This window comes from Electrophorus electricus, chromosome 10, assembly GCF_013358815.1.
Source record: "Electrophorus electricus isolate fEleEle1 chromosome 10, fEleEle1.pri, whole genome shotgun sequence".
In the NCBI taxonomy this organism is placed as follows: Eukaryota; Metazoa; Chordata; class Actinopteri; order Gymnotiformes; family Gymnotidae; genus Electrophorus; species Electrophorus electricus.
In genome coordinates this window covers 9,324,519-9,344,995 of record NC_049544.1, presented here as the reverse complement: position 1 = coordinate 9,344,995, position 20,477 = coordinate 9,324,519, and the positions used below count along the sequence as shown (strand labels likewise).

At 39.0% G+C, this 20,477-nt stretch overlaps 1 protein-coding gene across 1 annotated transcript; it reads right to left on the bottom strand.

Moving 5' to 3' along the window:
• Positions 1 to 509: 509 nt before the first annotated feature.
• bcl3 (BCL3 transcription coactivator) lies at positions 510 to 20,223 on the bottom strand. Its single transcript, XM_027016016.2, has 9 exons — positions 18,493 to 20,223; positions 17,303 to 17,426; positions 9,305 to 9,413; positions 6,311 to 6,527; positions 5,499 to 5,587; positions 3,239 to 3,316; positions 2,469 to 2,636; positions 2,154 to 2,220; positions 510 to 1,535 (listed from the first exon to the last, which is right to left on the bottom strand). Exons 1-9 carry the CDS (start codon positions 19,049 to 19,051, stop codon positions 1,000 to 1,002), a joined length of 1,947 nt encoding a protein of 648 aa, XP_026871817.1. The 5' UTR covers positions 19,052 to 20,223; the 3' UTR covers positions 510 to 999.
• Between the last annotated feature and the right edge of the window lie 254 nt (positions 20,224 to 20,477).

The window sequence follows — 20,477 nt, the reverse complement described above, 5'->3', positions numbered from 1 at the left end:
TAGTAATGTAATTTACTGTAAATAAATCCACAGATTTATTTTTTTCCTGGGTGCCGATGGACGTGGAGCATGATGCACAGACTCCCTCGATAAGTTGAAACATTTATTAACGAAAGACAAACACTGGTGGCACTCATACACAATATTAACAAAAGACATGACTTCCATAGTTAACACAACATACTACACAATAACACTTAATAATGACTACATAAATGTTTAACATATAACAACAGACTAACAATGACAAACACCAAACACACACTAGCAGAGATTTAAACAGACATGACATTAAACCCCGTGCAGGTGCGTGTAATCACAAAAGGCATGGCCACAAACAAGGTGAACCCCCCTGCACGTGGCAGGCCATACCACATGACTCATGGGGGAGAGCGTCCCGTGACAATATAAAGGTTTTTTAAGAGCAATGTTTTGAAGAGGAATATTTCTGGGATAAGTAGCGTAGATATAAACTTACTAGAGAAGTGAAAAAATCATAGAAAACGGTATGTAGAAAAAATATTTATTTTCATCTCTCAGTATTTGCCATTTTTTCATATATTCAACTTAGAGCTCATAACTACATACACAAATAAGTTTATATGTCACAATTAGTAACTTATGGAGGACTTTCCACCTGAGTTAATGAAAATCATCATTCCTTTGTTTGCAGTGACCTTACAACCAGTGATAATTCTTTCATATCATAATATTATTAATAATAATATCATGCACATCATTTCATAAATGATTCATTTTCACAGGTTTAAAATGTATAAATATGTGATGGAAATGCTAACATAATGAAAAGTGTGGAATTAAGACAGCAATCTGGCCAACCATAAATTATAGGCTACATAAAATAAAAACATCTCATTAGATGGGCCTGCCACATCTATTCATTTTCTGTGATCATCACTGTAAGTATATGTTAATCCTCAGAGTGGTAATAGGATAAAACAGAGCATGTGCAATTATAAGCAGTCTAGAAAATCACAGTCAACTTATACCTTTTCCCTCACTGCTCACACTCGTGTTAGATATATCTGACTGGTCACAGTTATGACTGGAGGGCTGTGATTGTGTGGCAATGGATTGTGAAGGTGGGCCTCCCCTTCCAGGTGGTGCGACCCTTCCAAGATTTGCTGGGAAGATGATTAAAGGTGCATCAGAGGGATAAAGAGGCCTTTGCACATCAGGTGGGTAGTAAAGTGGCTGAGATGGCACGAAAGCCTCTACATTTATGTGAGGAGCAGAGGGCAAAAATGTATCATAGTGAGATGGTAAAACGTGAAAAGAACGAAAAGACATCCGACAGTCCACTCTGTCTGGTACTATATCATGAAATGTCTGTGGTCTCATTTGCAGATCTTCCTCTTCTTGAGTTTCCATTGGTGACTGATTCCCAGATATGCTTTCACCAGACTGACTGTGTGGTGAGTGTGTGCGAAGAGCTACAGGAGAGAGAGAAGCACTGCACTGAGGGATGGGTGTGGCCAGTGGAGAATGGCTTAAATTGTTTGGAGATGGAGAATCTAAACAGGAAAACACAAAAAAGCTTTACTGTTCCACCGTTAAAACTTTAGAAAGTATGAAATTGTTACAAAAGTTGAAAAGACTGCCAGTGTGAGAAGTCAAAATCTTGAATCTTCCTCAAGCCTGACACCTATTTAACTCTACTCCTAGCAGATGCAGGAAGGAGAACACTAACTGCATATGATCTGCATATGTCACAAAGCAGAGGTTTTGAATGACTAGTAATGGTTAGCAAGAGGGAAGATACTTTCTCAATATTCTTGAGATCAGATATATGCCAGAAATGACCATGGACAATGTATGACACAATTGGGATTCAAACTGGTATCAGTGGAGTGCCAAACTGATAAACTGTTCAGGGTAGCTTAGCCACCATATTATCATTTAGCCACCCTAAGATTTCTGCATATATCTAAGATTTTTTCTTTTATGAGAGGAAACAGTTCTACAGTTATAGAAATATCTGTTGAATACCATAGAAATGTAAGTATGAAGGTAGCATAGCAGTGCATCACAAAAAAACATTTAAAATTCAGGCTACATTACTTTTTCTTATTGCTCATAACATTATATCATTTAACTATGTAATGCAAAGTTTTGTATAACTTATACCTCACCATTAAACCTCTGCTCAGTTTTCAAAATGTAGCCTCGAGTAGCCTTCCCACGTAGCACATCAGAGACCTGACCAAAAAGTTAAGAATCAGTCTCTTCACCATATCAGCACTAATCCATTTTCAAAAAGGCTAAAAATTGTAACTGCTGGCATTCACCATTGATAGGCAGTTTTACATCTTAATTAGCAGATGTATTCTGAATTATTGATTAAGTTAGACAAAATGTAGATTTTTTTTGTGTTTCAAATCTAAGCCTAGCTTTTGCCACCTGTAAATCAGCCTTCATTTAACCTTAATCCACTGCAACTTTCTTACCTTTTTGTTCTTGGCCACCATGACAGCAGTGTCATTGTGGTAGTTCTTTAGACTGCTGTCAGCACCATTCTTCAGGAGGACTCGGACTACTTCCACCTCCCCACGGCCACAGGCCATATGAAGGGCTGTGTTACCACTGTATGACTGGGAATTCACATTACAGCCATTCTGAGAGAGGGGTAGAGAAAGAGACATACCTATCTTTTTGAACAGAGACATCAATATCTCTTTTAAAAAGTGAGAATACATATTAAGCAATACAATACACTGGTTAACTTTACTTAATTGTACATTACTTTAACTTGCTTATCAGGTAATTTACTGGCATACAGAGATATGCTGAACTGTAGAGTTACACTCAGGAATCGCTACAAGACTCAGGAAAAATTTTGGTACCCTAATGCAATGTAACATGCTCATTTATATTAAGAACTAAAATAGCTATTATACACTGATATCCTGTTTTCCATTAATTCACCTCTTAGTTGATCTATTTTTGCCCCTTTTATAGGCCAAAAGGCAACGTTTCTATAGTTCTATGTCTGTTATGAACTGATTATTACTAACATTAAATTCTTAGAATTCAGAGCACTGTTTGAGAACATTAGCTCCCCGTATGTTCAGAAAGAAGTGACTGTGACTGTATTTCTAGTTAATTTCTGTAAAAAGCCTTTGCAAGTTATATTGTTGATGATATGGAAATAAAACAGTGGAAAACACCTGACACACATAGTAAATACAACAGAAAACAAATGCGCACAAAAACAAACCTCAATAAGGAATTTAACCATGTCCATGCAGTTGATCTCCACAGCATGTACCAGTGGACTGCGACCACTCTTAATGTCCTATGGAGATGGGAGAAATGAGACCCAAAGCATATATATCTCACACTTTCTGGAGTACACAGCTTCTGTGACTTGCTACATCAGCAAGTTCGCAGATGATGGCAAAGCAATATGCACACCTGCTAACCAAAAGACATAGATGACTGCACAGATGTGTGAGCTGCTAAAAACATGGGAGGTTGCTTTCAGATGAAATAGCAATACAGCCCTTCCCACACCAAAATCAAACATGTCCTACACTATCATAACTATGTACAAATAATCAGCTGACCATTTCCTTGACACCAGACATAATTTGTAGTCAGTGTTGGCCTAAATACCCTGTCTCTTATGTTGTGTATCATCTCATGTGATGGAGAGGCCTCATTCTTAGATACCCTGAACTTGGTCTTGACAACATACCTGGACAACACTCCTGTGCTAAAGCAATTGTCTTTGACCTACCTAAATGACTACTGGCCTCATGAAGTGCTTCAAGTCTCTTGCCATAAAAGATAAAGATTTGTTAGCATTCCCCACTGCACATCAGTAGCACAACTGTCAATAGAGTCAAAAGCTTCAATCAAGTTCCTTGGTGTGCATATCACAGATATGCACCTGAAACCACAACACCTGCCAAACCAAGTAAGCCCAGCAGCACCTTCACTTTCTGCGTAGCACGAGAAGAGCACACATGCCTCCTACTATACCTACCAGTTTCTGTAGGGGGACAATAGAGAGCATCCTGACCAGCTTTTGTAAAGTCTAGTATGGAAACCACAAGTCCCTACAGCTGAGTATGATAACAGTTGAGAAGATCATTGGGGGTGAACACCACAACAACTACCACAAGTGGTGCATCCACAAGGCGACCAGTATTGTGGATGACACCTCCCACACCTCTTACGGACTTTCCACCCTCCTGCCTTCCTGCAGAAAGTACCAGAGCATCCAGGCCACCACTGCCAGACTCCATACCAGCTTCTTCCCAGAGGCAGTCATTCTACTCAACACACTGCTGCTCCCCAACACCCACCTGAACTAAAGAAGTTCCACCACCACTGTTTTCTGCTTTTGTACTCTTCTCACTCTTGTGCATTTGCACTTTGTAGTCCAGTAATGTGTTGTGCTGCTGTTGCACCATATACCAGAAGAAACAATGTTCTATTTTGCAATGCAAATTAAGTATATGGAGAAATTACAATAAAATGTAAACTTGAAATATGAACTTGATGTGTTCATTGTCCAATAATAAAAGAACAATGCAGTTATAATGAGGATATCTTATAACTTGAATAACCTGAAAATATTCCCACGGTATACAGAGATTACAACAGGCTCAGAGGCGCCCTATTCCCTTTCATCTCATTTACAACTTCAATTTTACTGACATGAACAAGTTACAAACCATCCAACTAAAACTGGTAACAAGGCTACCTATCAATTTATGTAATATCAATGTTTATCTTTTCTAATAAAGACACAGTTCTCAGATTGAGACAATGTCCTCCAGTGCACTCACTGCAAATTAGCATGTACTTTGTACAGTGGGGCTTCTTTAATGTACTATTGCTACCTCCTCAGCAATCATTTTTGTTCTTGCCATGAATCTCAGTGAAATATTATAAATTAGAAATTAAAGTAACACTCCTAAAAAGTATACAATTTCTGATAAAATAACACACTGTTTGCCATGCTTCTTTGCTATGTAATTTTCTTCTGCATATGCATTCATATACACATATGCACTCACCCTTAATTTTACATATGTACAGTGATTACTGTGTGAAACATTTGTACACCCCATTTGTTCCTTAAAAGAGTTACATGTATATTTTCGTTGTATTATTATTTTATTGTATTGTTATTGTCATTCTGTAACATGTTATCTGTAATAAAAAGGGGGTTATGTGTATAAGACCAACCTAGATCTGTTAAGCAGTTTTTGATGAGGCCCTGCAACAACTTTGGACTCACCGGAAGTACAGTTATTGCATCATTTCCTGTGTGGTAGTCTTTTTAATTTCCATTAAATAACATCAAATATTTTCTGAAAAAGTTATTTTCAGGTTAGTTTCTACACTTTTGTCAGTGGGAAGAAAAAATGGTACTTCACAGGGAGGAAGACAAGCTTTTAAGGAGGTGTAAAGTGGCATGCTTGAGATTGGTGCTGGCATAAGGAAGGAATTGAGACTGCACTGACCACAGCATTGATGTCAGCTCCATTGTCCAGTAACATTTTGGCCAGTTTCTTATTTCTGTCCTGAACAGCCAGGTGTAGAGGAGTCAAGCCTGGAATTCAACAGAATGTAATGTTTGGGAGGGTTCTTTTTTTTACAACCAGATGGATGTGATCTATTTTAACAACTCAGACCTGATAACTCACTCAAGCAAGTTTGGACTTGTTTAACTGAAGAACACACAAAGGCATTTACCCACACCCACACATATTCACCCATGTCTCAGCTGGGTAGACCCTCTCTCTGTGATTCTAGGGGCTTTCTGTACCTCAAGGTAGGAAAATTAAGGCTGACTATGCCATGTCACTGAACTGAGAATGCCCTCATATACCCTTTCTCATAAAGGACATACATTATAAATCTCTAAGGATCATTTCAATCTCTATAATTTACATTGTTTTGCCACTTTAAATTGTTTAGGCCTAAAGGATGTCCATGCACTATGTCCATAGATGTCCATGCACTACCCGTACTCTCCCAAACCCCACTCTTAGAAATGCATTGCATTTCAATCCAAGTTCCTTTAGATCATACCTTTAGATATGTTCTCTTATAAATTCCATTCTTTATTATCACAGTGACAGCAACCGCTCATTCATATAAATGTAAAACCTTATTATTATAAACAATGTTAATGCTCACATTATAACATGTAGAGTGTTGTAAAGTGTATTATAGACTTTATCATATTTCATAATACCGAATGAAAGCTCATATAGAGCTTCCTACGGCATTGGCATCATAGGCACCTGGTTCATCCTAGCTTAGCACTCACCCTCGTAGTTCCTACTGTCGAGGAGGCCTGAATGGCAGCATGGGGAGCGAGACAGGTGGCAGAGGATGATGGACAAGCATGTCCCCTGGTTATGCTCACAGCAGAGATGCAGTGTAGTCTGCCCGTTGCGGTCCAGCGCCCCTGGATCAGCCCCACCTTGTAGGAGAGACGCCACTATTCCAGGCTGATGCGTGATGACGGCCAGATGCAGAGGAGTCTGGGAGGGAAGAAGGGAAGTGGTGTGTGTCAGTTTAGCTGATTAATGGAATCAGGATTTGAAAATGACAGAAGCAGGACATTTTCTCAGAGGAAGAAGACAGCAACAGACAAGCAAAAAAATTACAAAGTATTTTTACTCAACAGCGAGAAACTCACTTTATATGTATAAAAATATATCATCATAAAAACCCAGTTACATTAACAGGTTGAGGTTTGTTTAGTGATGCAGGGTTATTTGGGTTGTAAATATGAATCGCATCCTGGAGTATTCCCATCAATGCAAACTCTCACTTGGAACCTGCCTAACAAGTAAAGGTCAACACAACAGAACAGGGTCAGCAAGGACAACAATATTTCTTGGTATTATTTTACAGTAAAACCAAGAAATATTAATTTTGTTACAGTGCAGGAAGGTAAACCTGGCACTGGGCCAGCCCCTTATAGGTAAGCAAAGAAAAGGGGCAGTGACAAGGTTCCAGTAAAACCCAGTAGAGAGATATGCAGTCTAAAGAAATTCCTGTGTTGTCACAATGTCTGTGGCACTCCCTTCCGGTGAAAGCGTTACAATTTCCCTGAATCCTGTGTGAGTCACAACGCATCTCACAATCACAAATCAGGATCTCACTGGTCTGTGTATGTGCAAGAACACATATATTTAACTGTCCTAATGAGAAAATCTTTACAGTTCAGAAAAGCATAAACACAAGAGAGCAAAACATGCTAGTTCTTCTTTAACTCCTTACCACTACTCACATGAAAAGCTGCAGAGAAGTCACCCCTCCCCCCCCCCAAAAAAAACGAAGCTTCAATAACTAGATTAAAAAAAATAAAGAGTGTGAAGTAGGAAAGGGAAAGGTGAGCAAGGGTCAGAAAGGAAGAGCTGAAAGCAAAAGAGCAGAGAGAGAAAGAGAAGGGGAAAGGACATGAAGGGAAGAGTGGGATTAGAAAGGGAAAATCCCTTTCCTCTCCCCTGCAGTGCATCTTTAGATTTACATTCCTGACTGGAAATGTAGCAAAGAAGGGAAAAAATGTAAGTGTTGAACGGATGTACAGGTTGGGTGAGCTTGTAAATAAAATGACATCAAGTCCGGTGCGACTGTGCAATAGAGCAAAGTGCAGAAGTGATAGCGTAAAAAAAAGCTGAAGAGCATGAAATGGAGGGCAATAAAAACACCACTTATCAAAAAACTTTCCTGGAAACAGTTATGCAGTTAGGGGTATTCTTATTTTGAATTAAATATACAGTAAATGTATGTCTTTCATGACAAGTTGATGCCTTATTATTCAGACAAACTAAATAATCAAGTTCAAGTGATAGAGAGAGAGAGAGAGAGAGAGAGAGAGAGGAAGAGAGAGAGAGAGAGGAAGAGAGAGAGAGAGAGAGAGAGAGAGAGAGAGAGAGAGAGAGAGAGAGAGAGAGAGAGAGAGAGAGATAGAAAAGGAAGGGCAAGGGAAAGTCCCAGTTTCTTACCCTCTGAACTACAACAGAAGGTATGTTGAGAAACAGCCCAGAGTGCGAGGGGCATGTGACTTCTCGGAATGAGGATACATAAGTTCATGCACACATACCAGATACAAGGCAGCTGCTTTAACAGAACACTCACTGACGACACACATATTCTCAATCCTTACACTGTAATGTGCATTTGCATCGCTGTTGTCCAAACACAGAAAACAAAAATGCAGAAATGCTTCATAAAAATGTTAACGCATAACTAACCTCCATATGCATAACTTACCTCAGCATACATAACTAACTTCCACTTTGAGATTTAAGACATGAAAAGCATGAGCACAAAACACAGCAGTAATTTTGAAGTAATGATTTAGTTTCTTTTCCTAATCTTCGTTAGAGCTGTTCCTCTGACTTATATAGTACCAACTTGAGCACTCAGCCAGTACAGGCTGGCTCAGGAGCTATATCATCATTTAGAGTTTGTAAGTGGTGGTCACATTAAATCTGTGGGTGCAGACAATCTGCAGAAGAAGAAAGAGGAGTACACTAATATAGAGACAATGGTAGCTGTAGTAACACTTTTTAAAACATGCCAGTCAGCTGAGAAGACATTTACATTTTTGCAGTGTTATACTGACCCCATGAAATTATTCATGCTCATTATTACAGAGTATTTTTATTATATGTAGATTATTTTACTTACTGAAAAACACACATAAATGTGAAGAGAACAACCAAACAAACAAACAAAAATGAATAAGCCTGAAAAAATATCTTGTACACAGGCTTAAATCAAGCATATCTTCTGGTAACTGTCTTGCATTGCGTGTGTTCAGTGAAACCTCAGCATGAGGTGAGGTAATTTCTGTGGTTTGGTTAGACATGAAGTGGCTATCTCTTATGAAGAGAATGGGTGAGATAGCTGGAAGTGTTACTTTATAGAGAGGGAGAGAGAAAGAGGAGAATAGAATGTGAAAGCTTAGGGACAGTCCATGTGGGGTTAGCAGTGTGGGAAGTACATACAGGTCCTAGCCATAGGAGAAGACTGGTTTACACTACACACAAGGAAATGGTATGACATGCAAATAGGCTATCCACTGATGGGGCTCTGAGCACCCCCAGATGTCAGATGGCACCACCTCTGTGAAGGAGAATAGGTATGCACCCTGGACAGCATGCGCAAGCTTTCAGCTGCATACCAAAGGTGCTGATGATCAGCCTCTCTCCATATGCTACTACAATTTGTATGTTAGCTGCTTTGCTTGCTTTTTAATTTATCACCCTGTGTGCATGTGTGTGCACAGATGTAAGTGTCCTACCTGTCTGAGGTTATTATACACGTCCAAGTCTTTGCGAGCTCGATGTAATATGTGAATGAGCCAGTGAACCACAGCCTCTTTCTCCTGAGCGACAGCGATATGCAGAGCCCTGCAATAATAAACACAATCCATGCATCAGTCAGACATGGGTCTGTACCATAGGCAGACATTCCCAGAAACTGAGAACCATTAGTGATGGCACTCTGCTAAGCCTTTTCTTTACTCCACCTTCTTGTTTTTTGTTTAGTTAAAGGGTATTAGTCTCACGAGTAAAACATGAGGTATAATACTTGGACAGTTCAAAATGTTTGTCTCCGGAGTTCTGAAAAACTGCTGCCTATGGAATCAATGAACGATGGGTTTTAAGGCATTCAGTCATATCTGAGCAGACGAATTATATTCTACGGCTACCATCAGTATACTTCAGAACTTATTTTGTGCTTACATTAACAGTGATTGAGAATGCTAATTCCAGCAGCAGCCATCCTGTTTCATATATGAAGTGGCAGGCTTTGGATCAAGGAAAACCTTTAGGTACTTTTAGGTCCAGATGGTAGCTGGCCTGCTCTGTTCTTAACAGTTAGTGGTTTTCCTTGTATTGCACCTTGTGTTTCTGCAATCTTACCTTATAATATAAACTTAACATATAAGTTATATATTATCTCATATATTATATTACCTATAATATGGAACTTATACACACATATGCATATGCAAACACATGCACACACACCAGGAAGTTTGTATATACCATCCACAACACACATGCTGCTGACCAGTGTGTGGTTAGACAGCTGAGTGAAAGAACTGATCAACAGGGTGATCCATCACCTGATGCTGTTACTAACAATTTCTGAAACACTTTAACCTGTATGACTCATACTGCACACAGTGTCCATATAACCAGTCTCAGAATGTACAGGGAAATCGTTATCACTCCATCACTTCACAGAAAACCTTCCTTTCTCTGTGTGCAAGTTGAAAGCAGAAAGAGGCATGTCCCGGACGAGTTAGAAAATGAATGAGGGACTTGCAAACTTTTTAGCACGTGTGTATTTCTTTTGAAGAGACTTCCAGTAACAGCCACTTTGGTTTGAGGTCACTTCCTGACATCAGGGACAATGGCACCACTCTTTCTGTTTTGAATAATAATCATCATTATGATTAATATCACTTTATAGAGGCTTTCAGTATGTTCATTGACAATCAGTGTTAATGCATGAAATTTTGTAACACACCCGATAAGACAAAATATGTCTTTGACTACCATGAAGATCACTTGCATTATGTTCCGAAACATTCTCATGCTAAAGCTACTCACTTTTGTTTCAAACCATAACATCATAATAAAAAAAGAAAACAGGTAATGCATGTTCAGATCCATGAAATTATTTAGTTTTTGTTCACAAAACCAAAAACCACAAAAATGTGGTCTAGGTGGTCTAGTTTTCTACACCATACAAAAGAGGACCATAATATGAAATAACTTTCATTGTATAAATAAATTAGCCTTTGCGGCTCTCAGCTCTTTTAATACCAGATTTTGCATGTACATATATAAAAAGGGACTTGAAGTACTGAAGAGTGCAAATTTCTCCTATGAATTCCTGAGGAAAAGCACTGCTGCTTAGAGCACAGGGAGACCGGACATGATCTGGACAAGACGAAGACAGTCATAATTCCCCAATTAGTAAAAATACACCTTCATTGTTCAAATTTAAACAATGTATAGGAGCACAAAAACAGATCTGAGATAAGGAGACCTGACTCATATTTCCTGTAATAACCTGGTAAATTCTGCCCTGAGGTGTGAGGCTATGATTGCTGGACATTCCACAGAACATTATCATTAAGGAAGAGCATGGTGACATCAAATGTGACACCACCACTATAGGACCTGTATGGTACACATATGATGGCCCACTATCACAATAAAAAGAATAACATTTCTAGCACAGCTACACATGCACGCAAACTGAAATACACATTCATACACAAATTTAACCTATTCAAAGAGTTAAACAAGCATATAAAGATAAAGTCAAATAGTGGAAGTTTGGCATCACTGTGTACTTAGCAAGTGTTAAGATTATTTGACACATATCTACAGTCATTTCAAGGTGTTGACACATCAGAATACTATTTGGCTTCCTGAAACATCACTTTTCCTATATGGATTGTGTAACCAAACCAAAGTCCTTCGAGAGGCTTCAAACTGAAACAGGAAGTGAGACAAAATACAGTGTTTAATGCTGACCTAACTCAGGCCTTGCAACCAGACCTAAAGGTTTAGGCTGTTTAAAAGAAGGAAAAAAAAGAAACTTGCTCTGTCACACTTTCTCTGTGCCTTGCTTCTGAATCTAAAAAAGTAGAAGAGATCATAAAAGTACACTGGCTCGTTCCTCCTTTAGTCTTTCCCGTAAGTGACTTCACTGTTCTTGATAGTGTCTCTTACACCTAAATCATGGGCCAGATTGTGTTCAAGGTATTTTGATTTCACATTCAGCCAGTGTTGGAGAACAGTTGAATTTTGAGTACATAAGGTGCTAGTTATTTTTTTAGTGTTAAGGGCATATTACAAATGATATTAGACCCATGACACAATTAATGACAAAATATCTTTGCTTCAGGTTTAATGTAAGCAGCTGCTTTTCTCTCCACAGTAGTTTGACAGTAAGGTACTAGCTTCTCAGTCAGTAATACTGTTATAGCATACATTTACATCTCCAGTAAACTGGGAAAGGCAGAGAATACAGGGTTAGTGCAAGGACACTAAAGCAATATTAAACTTGGATATCTTCTCTGAACCTTAAGTGGAGGTAACCTTTCTCCTCTGCTCTTTCCTCTTTCAGAGTTTGCTCTGGAAAACTGAAAAATTAATCCACAATAACATTTCAAATATGGCATATTAACCTTTTTATTTTGCAGCCCATACTTCTTATTTGTGTTTTTGAAGTGTTTGTGTTCATTACCAAACAATACATTTTTCCAGATTCCATATATGTTAAGTATTTTAAGCACACACATACACACACGCGCACAAATTTAAAAGTTATTATCATCTCATTATCATATCGTCATATTATTTACTTGCATGGTTAATGGACAGTAAAATCTGATGCTGTCCAGCACTTTCTCTCTATGTCAGGTCATACTTGGGTTGTAATATGCACAGCACTCCACTTTACACTTCCACTTCACAATCCACCCATTCTCACAATCTCACAGTCTCTCAGTCCGTCTCTCTTCTGTTACAGATGAAACTTTAGGTTCCTGGAAGTGAGTGAGAGTTAGTTAGACCGCAGCCCCAGATAAAGTCAGGGCTGCGTATGTACAGCATCCTGTACAGACCAGATTCACACAAAACCTCACATCGACTGTGGCATGGCCCGCTCTGGCAATAAACAAAGGCCGAAGGGAAGCTGAAATGCACCCCAAAAGGCCTGAGCCAAGCATTGTATGGTACTGTTTACCAGAAACCAACCAGACGCACAAGCAAGTGGCTTCTTACAACAACAGTACTTGGGAACTGGCAGAAAACAGTATGAAAGGATGAGGTTGGGGGGAAGGGGGGTTGTTCTTTTTATGAGCATGTTCAGCCTTGGCTAGACAACATGCAAAGGAGTGAATACAAATTGCACTTATTTCCTCACATACTGCCATAATACTTTATTTGGTTTCTTAGTATCAACCTCAACATCTGAATCCAGCTATGCACAGAACTGCAAGCACAATGTCACACTGACACCTCCATTACAGTAATGCACATATTACTCCTGTGGTAATACAGTTGTGCATTAGTTTGGGTACAAGTGAAGTATGGGTTTTGCCTTTCTTTTTATCTACAACCCACCTACTGACAAAAGGATTCAGGCCAATTTAACAAAATAAAAACATTAACCTGAACTGGATATAAAACCACACAAAAAGGCATTATTAAAAATGAATTTAAACTGCAGCATTTTTGCCTATCACAGACCATAAAGTGCATTATTATTGAGGCAGAACAAACCTGACCCAAGGGTAAACCTGCACCCACTCGCACATCAGTCACACACCAACAGTATCAAACAACAATTTGCATCTGGCCCCTGACGAATGCTGCAACCAGCTACATGTAAATGAACCTGTTTTCTTGGCTATGCTGAATGCTCCAGTATATCTGCATCTACAGTATATCTGTAGCTATCTGTAACGTGTGTATTTAATGCAGCTACAGAGCAAATCTTGTCCCACTTTTAAGGTATTATTGGTATTATCCCAAGTAAGATAAAAAATAATGCAGTAAGATTATAACATATTCATTCAACTTTTCTTTCTTCTATACTTTTCTCTCTACCATGACCCACTCAGACCTGAGTTGCAACCAGCTACATGTAAATTAACATAATGTCTAAAGAATGCCCTTTTGTCTCCTGTTCTGACATTAATAATGGTGGCAGTTGATACGCATGTATCTCTAAGTACTACTTGTCAAGAAAGAAAACATTATTGCTGAACTAATCCTTTTCTAAATGTTCTCTTTTTATGGCCACTGAGGTCTTCTAACTGCCTTCAAGGGCTGCAATGCTCCCGCTGTAAAAAATACAAGTCTCGTGTCTATGAATGTCCCATGCACTTTGCATGTACTTACCCACTTGGGTTGGAAAAGAAAGGACTAGAAAAGTACCACAATCAACAAGGGAAACATATAGTACATAGCTATAGCCGCATCTGGAAAGGAACGTGCATAGCAAGCTGTTCATTTGTTAATGGTTTTTAATGCAGTCACATGAATTGAAGAACATTCTGCAAAATACTGTTACATTTCTCACTCCTTTTACACAGTTACAATTATTTTTGTTGTACAGTGTTCTAATATAAAGCATTCTGTTTAAAAACTTGTGAAAAGCAAAGAGGAAATGCTGTACATAAAATGATAGCAGGAAAGAAAGAGTGAACAGCAAGCACAGAAATAGTACACAGAAGGCAAAGAGAGAAAAAGAATGAGAGAGAGAGGGAGAGATGAGGACAAAGCGGTGAAAGAGGAAGTGGGGAGCGGATGTTTGGGTTTTTGAGCCCATTCATTTAAAAGAGATTAAAAAAAGAGAAGAACACAGAGAGTGAGAGAAAGACACCTGAGTAAACCGCAGACTCGCGCGCTTACACTGGCTTTCCCGAAAGTGAGGGTCTGTAAAGCGCTGAGAAAAAAAACAAGGTGAGAGGATGAAACACCCATTGACGTAAAAGCCATAAGACAACAGATTACAGAGAAAGGGGACTCGGGCTACATGCTTGTGTGTATGCGTGTGTATGTTTTGGTATGTTTTTGTGCATCTGTGTGTAAGTGTATGTGGCTTAATGTTGATTTCTGCTGAAGTATGATCTCTCTGACATCTGCTGATGTAAAAAGAAGATACGATCCAGGAAACTGGGTTTTACCAGTAACCATGACTTACCATCATGTAAAACACCAATTCATTAGTATATGTTGGTAAGATACACTACACTAAAAAAAGCACTAAAGAGGAGAAAATAAAAATCTCTCTATGATAAATGTGATATTTTGAAACAACACTGAAAGTAAACATTAGAAACATTTTGCTTTTTAACTTGCACTTTGCGTGAATACAAACTGAAATCTGCAGAATCCTTAAACTGTGATCTTAACTGACCTTTCCAGGGCTAAATGCTTGCTTTGCTCAAGGGTCTTCCTAAGTGAATCACTCACTCTTCCTAAATGTACGTATACACTCACTCTTATTCATATATACTAATTTGTACACTAAGTGTACACTCACTCTTATTTGCTTAGATGAAAAATTGAAGACATGTTGATTAAACCTGGGTGCCAATATTGCATGACAGCAGGTGTCATTTTTGGAAAGCTAAGTTTCACTCACATGAGCTCGCAAAGACTGACATTTTCACAGTTGGCATCATGTGGGTGTATGTTTAGGTCTTACAGTAAGGGTGTGTGTCCATGCGTGACAGAGCATTTTATGTGATCATCTGCAGTGTGACCTTTCTCACCAAGGAACTTCATCCTTTCATCTAGACCTTCTGTTTCTCTCACTCACTCTGCCCAGTCCCTGAAAGAAGGTAACCATGCACCTCTTCTCTACATTACTTTCTATCTGCATGGGCCCTGGGAGCTGACCATGAGGAGAGTCACAGCCAGTCTCATGTATCTTGAGATTCTTTGACTACTCAGAGTCTGCCTTGTGTGCGAGTAGCATGTCTGTTATTATACAATCACATTAAATATGTTATGGGCACTTTTGTTTTGGTCTATGACTCATCGGATCTAAGTGTTTCACTCCTGTTTTCCATCAAAAAGAAAACAAGTGCATATCTCAATCAAAGTTCCTGGTGTACAATGGATTCTGTGCTTAATTTTCTTGCTTACATCATCAGAATTATCCCTACAATGAGAAAACAGTGATGTGTTGTATTAAGTAACCTTCACTATGACAAGATTACATTTTAGAGATTGACCCTTAAGTAAATGCATAGGCCTACCCCAGCCTTCATATTACTTTTCACCTTACTAAAAAGCACCTGAGTATTAAACATAGTCATAAAGAATTTACACATTTGTGTACAGTCTGACACACAGTTAATCTGCCTCTCTCCTAGCCTCCTCCTTTTCCCTATCTCTCTGCACCCAAACATGCATTACATCCACTAAACAAAATTTAGTAGGGCATGCCTGCTGTAAAATCTTATTGAATTACTCATTCTTTGCCATCGCACCAGTTTAGCAGAGAGTTGGTGTAATGAATCAGAAGAGATAGGAGTTACATGCCATCCTCCCTACAGGAAGTGAATTGGCTATGAAGAATGTAGTGGGGAGAAATACCAATGCGCAATCACCCTAACAGATGTGCTTCACCCCAGACCATAACAAAGATTAATTTGATGCATATTTGACATGTTTAATTAGAATCTAGGTCTATGAAGGCAACAATTTCACTTTTAAAAAAGCTCAAGCATACAAGAGACATTTCTGAATGAAATTATATAAAAGATCAGCTCATACTCCATCCACCAAATACTAACCACACAATAAAGCCCACACAAGGTTATCCTCAGTTTCAGCTGCATTAACTTACACACAGAAATATACTAACTACCCACTTTAGTAGAGACATTATTAGAAACACTCTGTAGGTGTAGAGTTAGAGACGAGAGCCCATTTGCTGCAGTGCACAACTGTGTTAGCCATGCCCCAAGTGTCATTTAGGTCTTCTTTAGTTCTTTTTCTTGGGTAGCAGTCAACTTTCAACATAGCACTGACACTCACCTATGTAAAAATCCCAGCAACACTGGAACTTATATTAGCACAAGACCAATAACATACCACTAACATGCTAAGAAAGCTGCTGTATAGGAAAGATTTGAATTAGATGAATATTATTTGGTCAACAGTTCTTCAGTGACCAGAAAGTGACCAATGATTAATGTGGTTGGGAGAGGCGGACAAACTCTGTATAGCAACTAATGGGTAGCCGTTTGTAGTTGCACACCTATCAAATGTGTGTATAAATTAGGTGAACCTAATAAAATGTGGTGCAGGTAATGTGCTTCTGATAACATGGATGGTAATTGCAGATCTGTTATAATTAGACTCAAGCAGAATCAAACATATCCATCATAATCCAAAACGTTTGATTAATGGTGTGATGGAGACCATCTCTGAGGAGGGCAATCATTCTGGCTGTACAACAGATCCAGGAAATATTCTACTAAAAACTCATGCAGCGCTCACTGTATAATGTAGAATACGCCATTCTACAGCAAACCACATTAATCAATATAGTAATGTGGTAAATCAAGTATAAAAGATTACAGTAATCTAATATGAAGTAAATCATAATATAAGATTACTGTATGCAACAAACATTTTAAAGGCACATATCAGCTATGTGCACTCTTGCTGAAGCACTGAGAAATTGTGTGTGTTGTGTTATGTAGTATAAAAACCTGAACATCAAGGCTGACAGACAAATTACTTACGTGTCACCATCTTCATCCTGGCGTGTTGCCAAAGCAACCTCATCTAGCAGACAATCTGTATCCTCAGACAGGTGCAGAGGAGTAGAAAATCTTGTGTATGGATGAGATAGAATGTATGTATAGCCTGTGATAATGCATAAGGGAAAGAGCTGTTAAAATACATAAGTACATAAGTACATAAAACCTTATATAGCTCACATCACACTTCTAATTCAAACTGCTAACACTAGATGGTTATGGATACTCTGTATATCGACAGAGCACTTATAACAACATCTTTTTTAAAAATAGTCCAAGTTCAGATTTGTAAAAATCATATAAGGCTGAATCATAGAAACAAACCTTATATGTTCTGGATACATCTATGAAACATTTAAAAGTTTCAATCCAACGTAAAACCAATAGGAAACATAACTGTATTTTTTCGTTTTTCCTATAATCTCACTTCCGGGTTAGAAACCAACAGCAGATTAATATGCAACATTTTGTTGCAACTAATGGCAAGGCAGTTTTCACAGAAATGTTTGGGTTCTTCTCACCCAAATTCAAAGGTTGACCTACTAACATGTCTTTCGAGAGACTACTAAGCAAAATGTTTAACTTCCTGCTGATTGGTAAAGTTTCACAATGAGAAACTACGTTGACTGGACTGACCATGACTTCGCAATCTTGTGTTTGCGACACACGAGAGAAAGAGAGCGCGCGCGAGAGAAAGAGATATAAAATGAACGAATGAGAGAATAAATGAATGAATGCTCAGGTCTAAACTGGACTGTGAAGTTACCGCTCGGATACTTATTTACCACTAGGTCTACGTCTCATATTTATCGAAGGTACGCAGACTTCGAGTTCCTCGCAGCACAGCAAATGGGGAAAATAAACACGGTCAATCACATCGACTGCGAGGAAATTATTAAACTTTGTAGCACAGACAGCAAAAAGGAACTGATTTCAAACATTAACAGGAGAAAACATGTAAAGTCCTCCTGTATGAACATGCAACAGTCATGACTAAACGTCAAAAGGTGTGTAGTTCTGTAATACGTTCCGCTCTTGTAAATTTGACTTGGTCTTAGGTTCACTGGAGTAATTTCAGAAACGAATCATTTACTCTGTTATCACGACCAATGGTATGAGCTCTCAATAACTGAATAATAACGCAAGACATATTTCAGACAAACGTTACTTACAATATGGTGGAACAGTTTGCGGTAGTTGAGTATCGTCAACACAGTGAGAAGCAGCAGGAACCAGGGCTGACACGAACTGATGCTTCTGTGTCTCCACATTTGAACGATTCCGGAGACTGTTGCATTTTGGAACTTTTGCAGGACTTGGCCTTATTCTCGAGTCCGTCTTTGGATCAATTGTCACTAGCTCTTCCACATGACTTCCTGACTCCTCTACAGGTTTGCTGTCCGGAGGGAAAGGACGTTTTCTTAAAGGAAGTTTTGATGGCGAGGTCTCCGAAGACTTCAAATTACTGTCAGCTTCTCTGGCACACTTCAAGTTAGAGTGCATGATGGCTTGGACATGACTGTCCTTGTATTGACTACTGTCCGTTTTTATTGTGGTGGAAACTGAAGTTGATCCTCTGGAGCTGCATTCCACCCCTACCTTGGTGGTATCCCTTGAACGACCTTCACTGCTTGGCGATGGCTCTGTGCAGCTCCCTACCTCTCTTGCCTTGGTTCTGAGGTCAAGCGGCGCAGATGGTTCAGTGTGATTATCGCTCATGGTCATTGTCATCAATCCTAAAGGTGCTCCCCTAATCTCTCACTTTTAGTCATCCCGGTGGCATCTTAATACATTTTACAGGTCCGCGAAAGAACAGTCGTTTGATCAATCTGGTTTATTTGTTAAAGTAAAAACGGACTGCTACTAAATATCACGGACTGAGAACTTGCTTTTCCTATGTGTATGCCATACCAGTGGATAATATACTTCAAGCCATTAAGCCATTAAGATAAACCACGCAAAAAATAAAAATAACACCGTAACCACCTTAGTATAGACTGACCAATGTAATATTACAAAAAGGCACTGTCTCACTCTCATAAAAACTATGCTCCTGTTTGCTTACGATAGTACTATGCCATATACAATAATAATGCACACCGAGCAATGAGACAGGACTGAAAACAGGCTACTGCAAACTGCTGCGATGTCCTGCATTGATCTGAAGTCAGTTTCTCTTCTCTCTCTCTTCAGTTATACACACGAATGCGTACACACAATGGGGTTTTCCCTATTCAGATTGGCCAACAAGCTGAAGCGAAAGGCTACACGCTAGAATATTTATCTGCAGTTTATGCAATCGTATAGCTGCAAGAATACATACATAACCGTAAGTTAGAGAAAGCGATACGTCGGCTCGAGCCGTCTAGGACATTAAAGGATACTCTCATTATTACACCTTGAGTATGTTCGACATAGACAACTACCTGGTCACGCTGTAAGCAGAATGTCCAAAGCTTTTTAACGACCAGGTTAATTCTCTTAGCAGTTTATAAGTCATACAGTTTATGCAAATTTTAACAGCGTTACTTTTTGTGATGCAGGCATTCACTGTCCTGTACACAGCTTAGTATCGAACGCGAGGTGACCTGTTTGGTGGCAATAAGAGAGCCATAAAGGCAGCACTGCTGTTTTGCTTTAATCTTGTTTCTGTTTAGCAGTAGTCTTAGCATTTCATTCATCAACCGATTTGCCGCAGTAGGAAGCGAGCAGGACCGCGGGGATCTCCCTCACTGTTATCGGGAAGCTTGCCACTCTCCGCCTCAAGTTCTTCCTGTAGTTCTCAAAGGGATCATATCTTAAGAACTCTGGCTTTCGAAAAGATTCCATTCTTGCAGAGTGACATGGCTTAAATTATGACGAATATCAAAAGGCAAATTCTCTGTCTGTTTTTCATCTACTACTACTAAGCACTATTTCCCTCTGTTCAATTAAACTTGTTTATTTAAATCTTCACCCTTTGAGGTTGTTTTCGGCTCATTCGGCTATTTAGCGGATTTTACTTGTTGAAAAATGCAGTAATAACCTGTAAACGCAATAATGTCTCATGCTGAGTTTCAACTATGTGGTCTTTTCCACTCCAACTTCCATTCCCTCTTGGTTGCTGCTTCTTCCAAGGTCTCAGTCATCTTAGGACTTGGTTTACCTGGGCCCGTTT

Coding starts and splice junctions, on each gene's coding strand:
- bcl3 (XM_027016016.2), bottom strand. CDS start 19,051: ATGACAATGACCATGAGCGATAATCACACTGAACCATCTGCGCCGCTT. Junction 9,414..17,302: donor CAGGATGAAGATGGTGACAC/GTAAGTAATTTG, acceptor TTATTATTGCAG/GGCTCTGCATATCGCTGTCG. Junction 6,528..9,304: donor TGTATAATAACCTCAGACAG/GTAGGACACTTA, acceptor CTTCCCTCCCAG/ACTCCTCTGCATCTGGCCGT.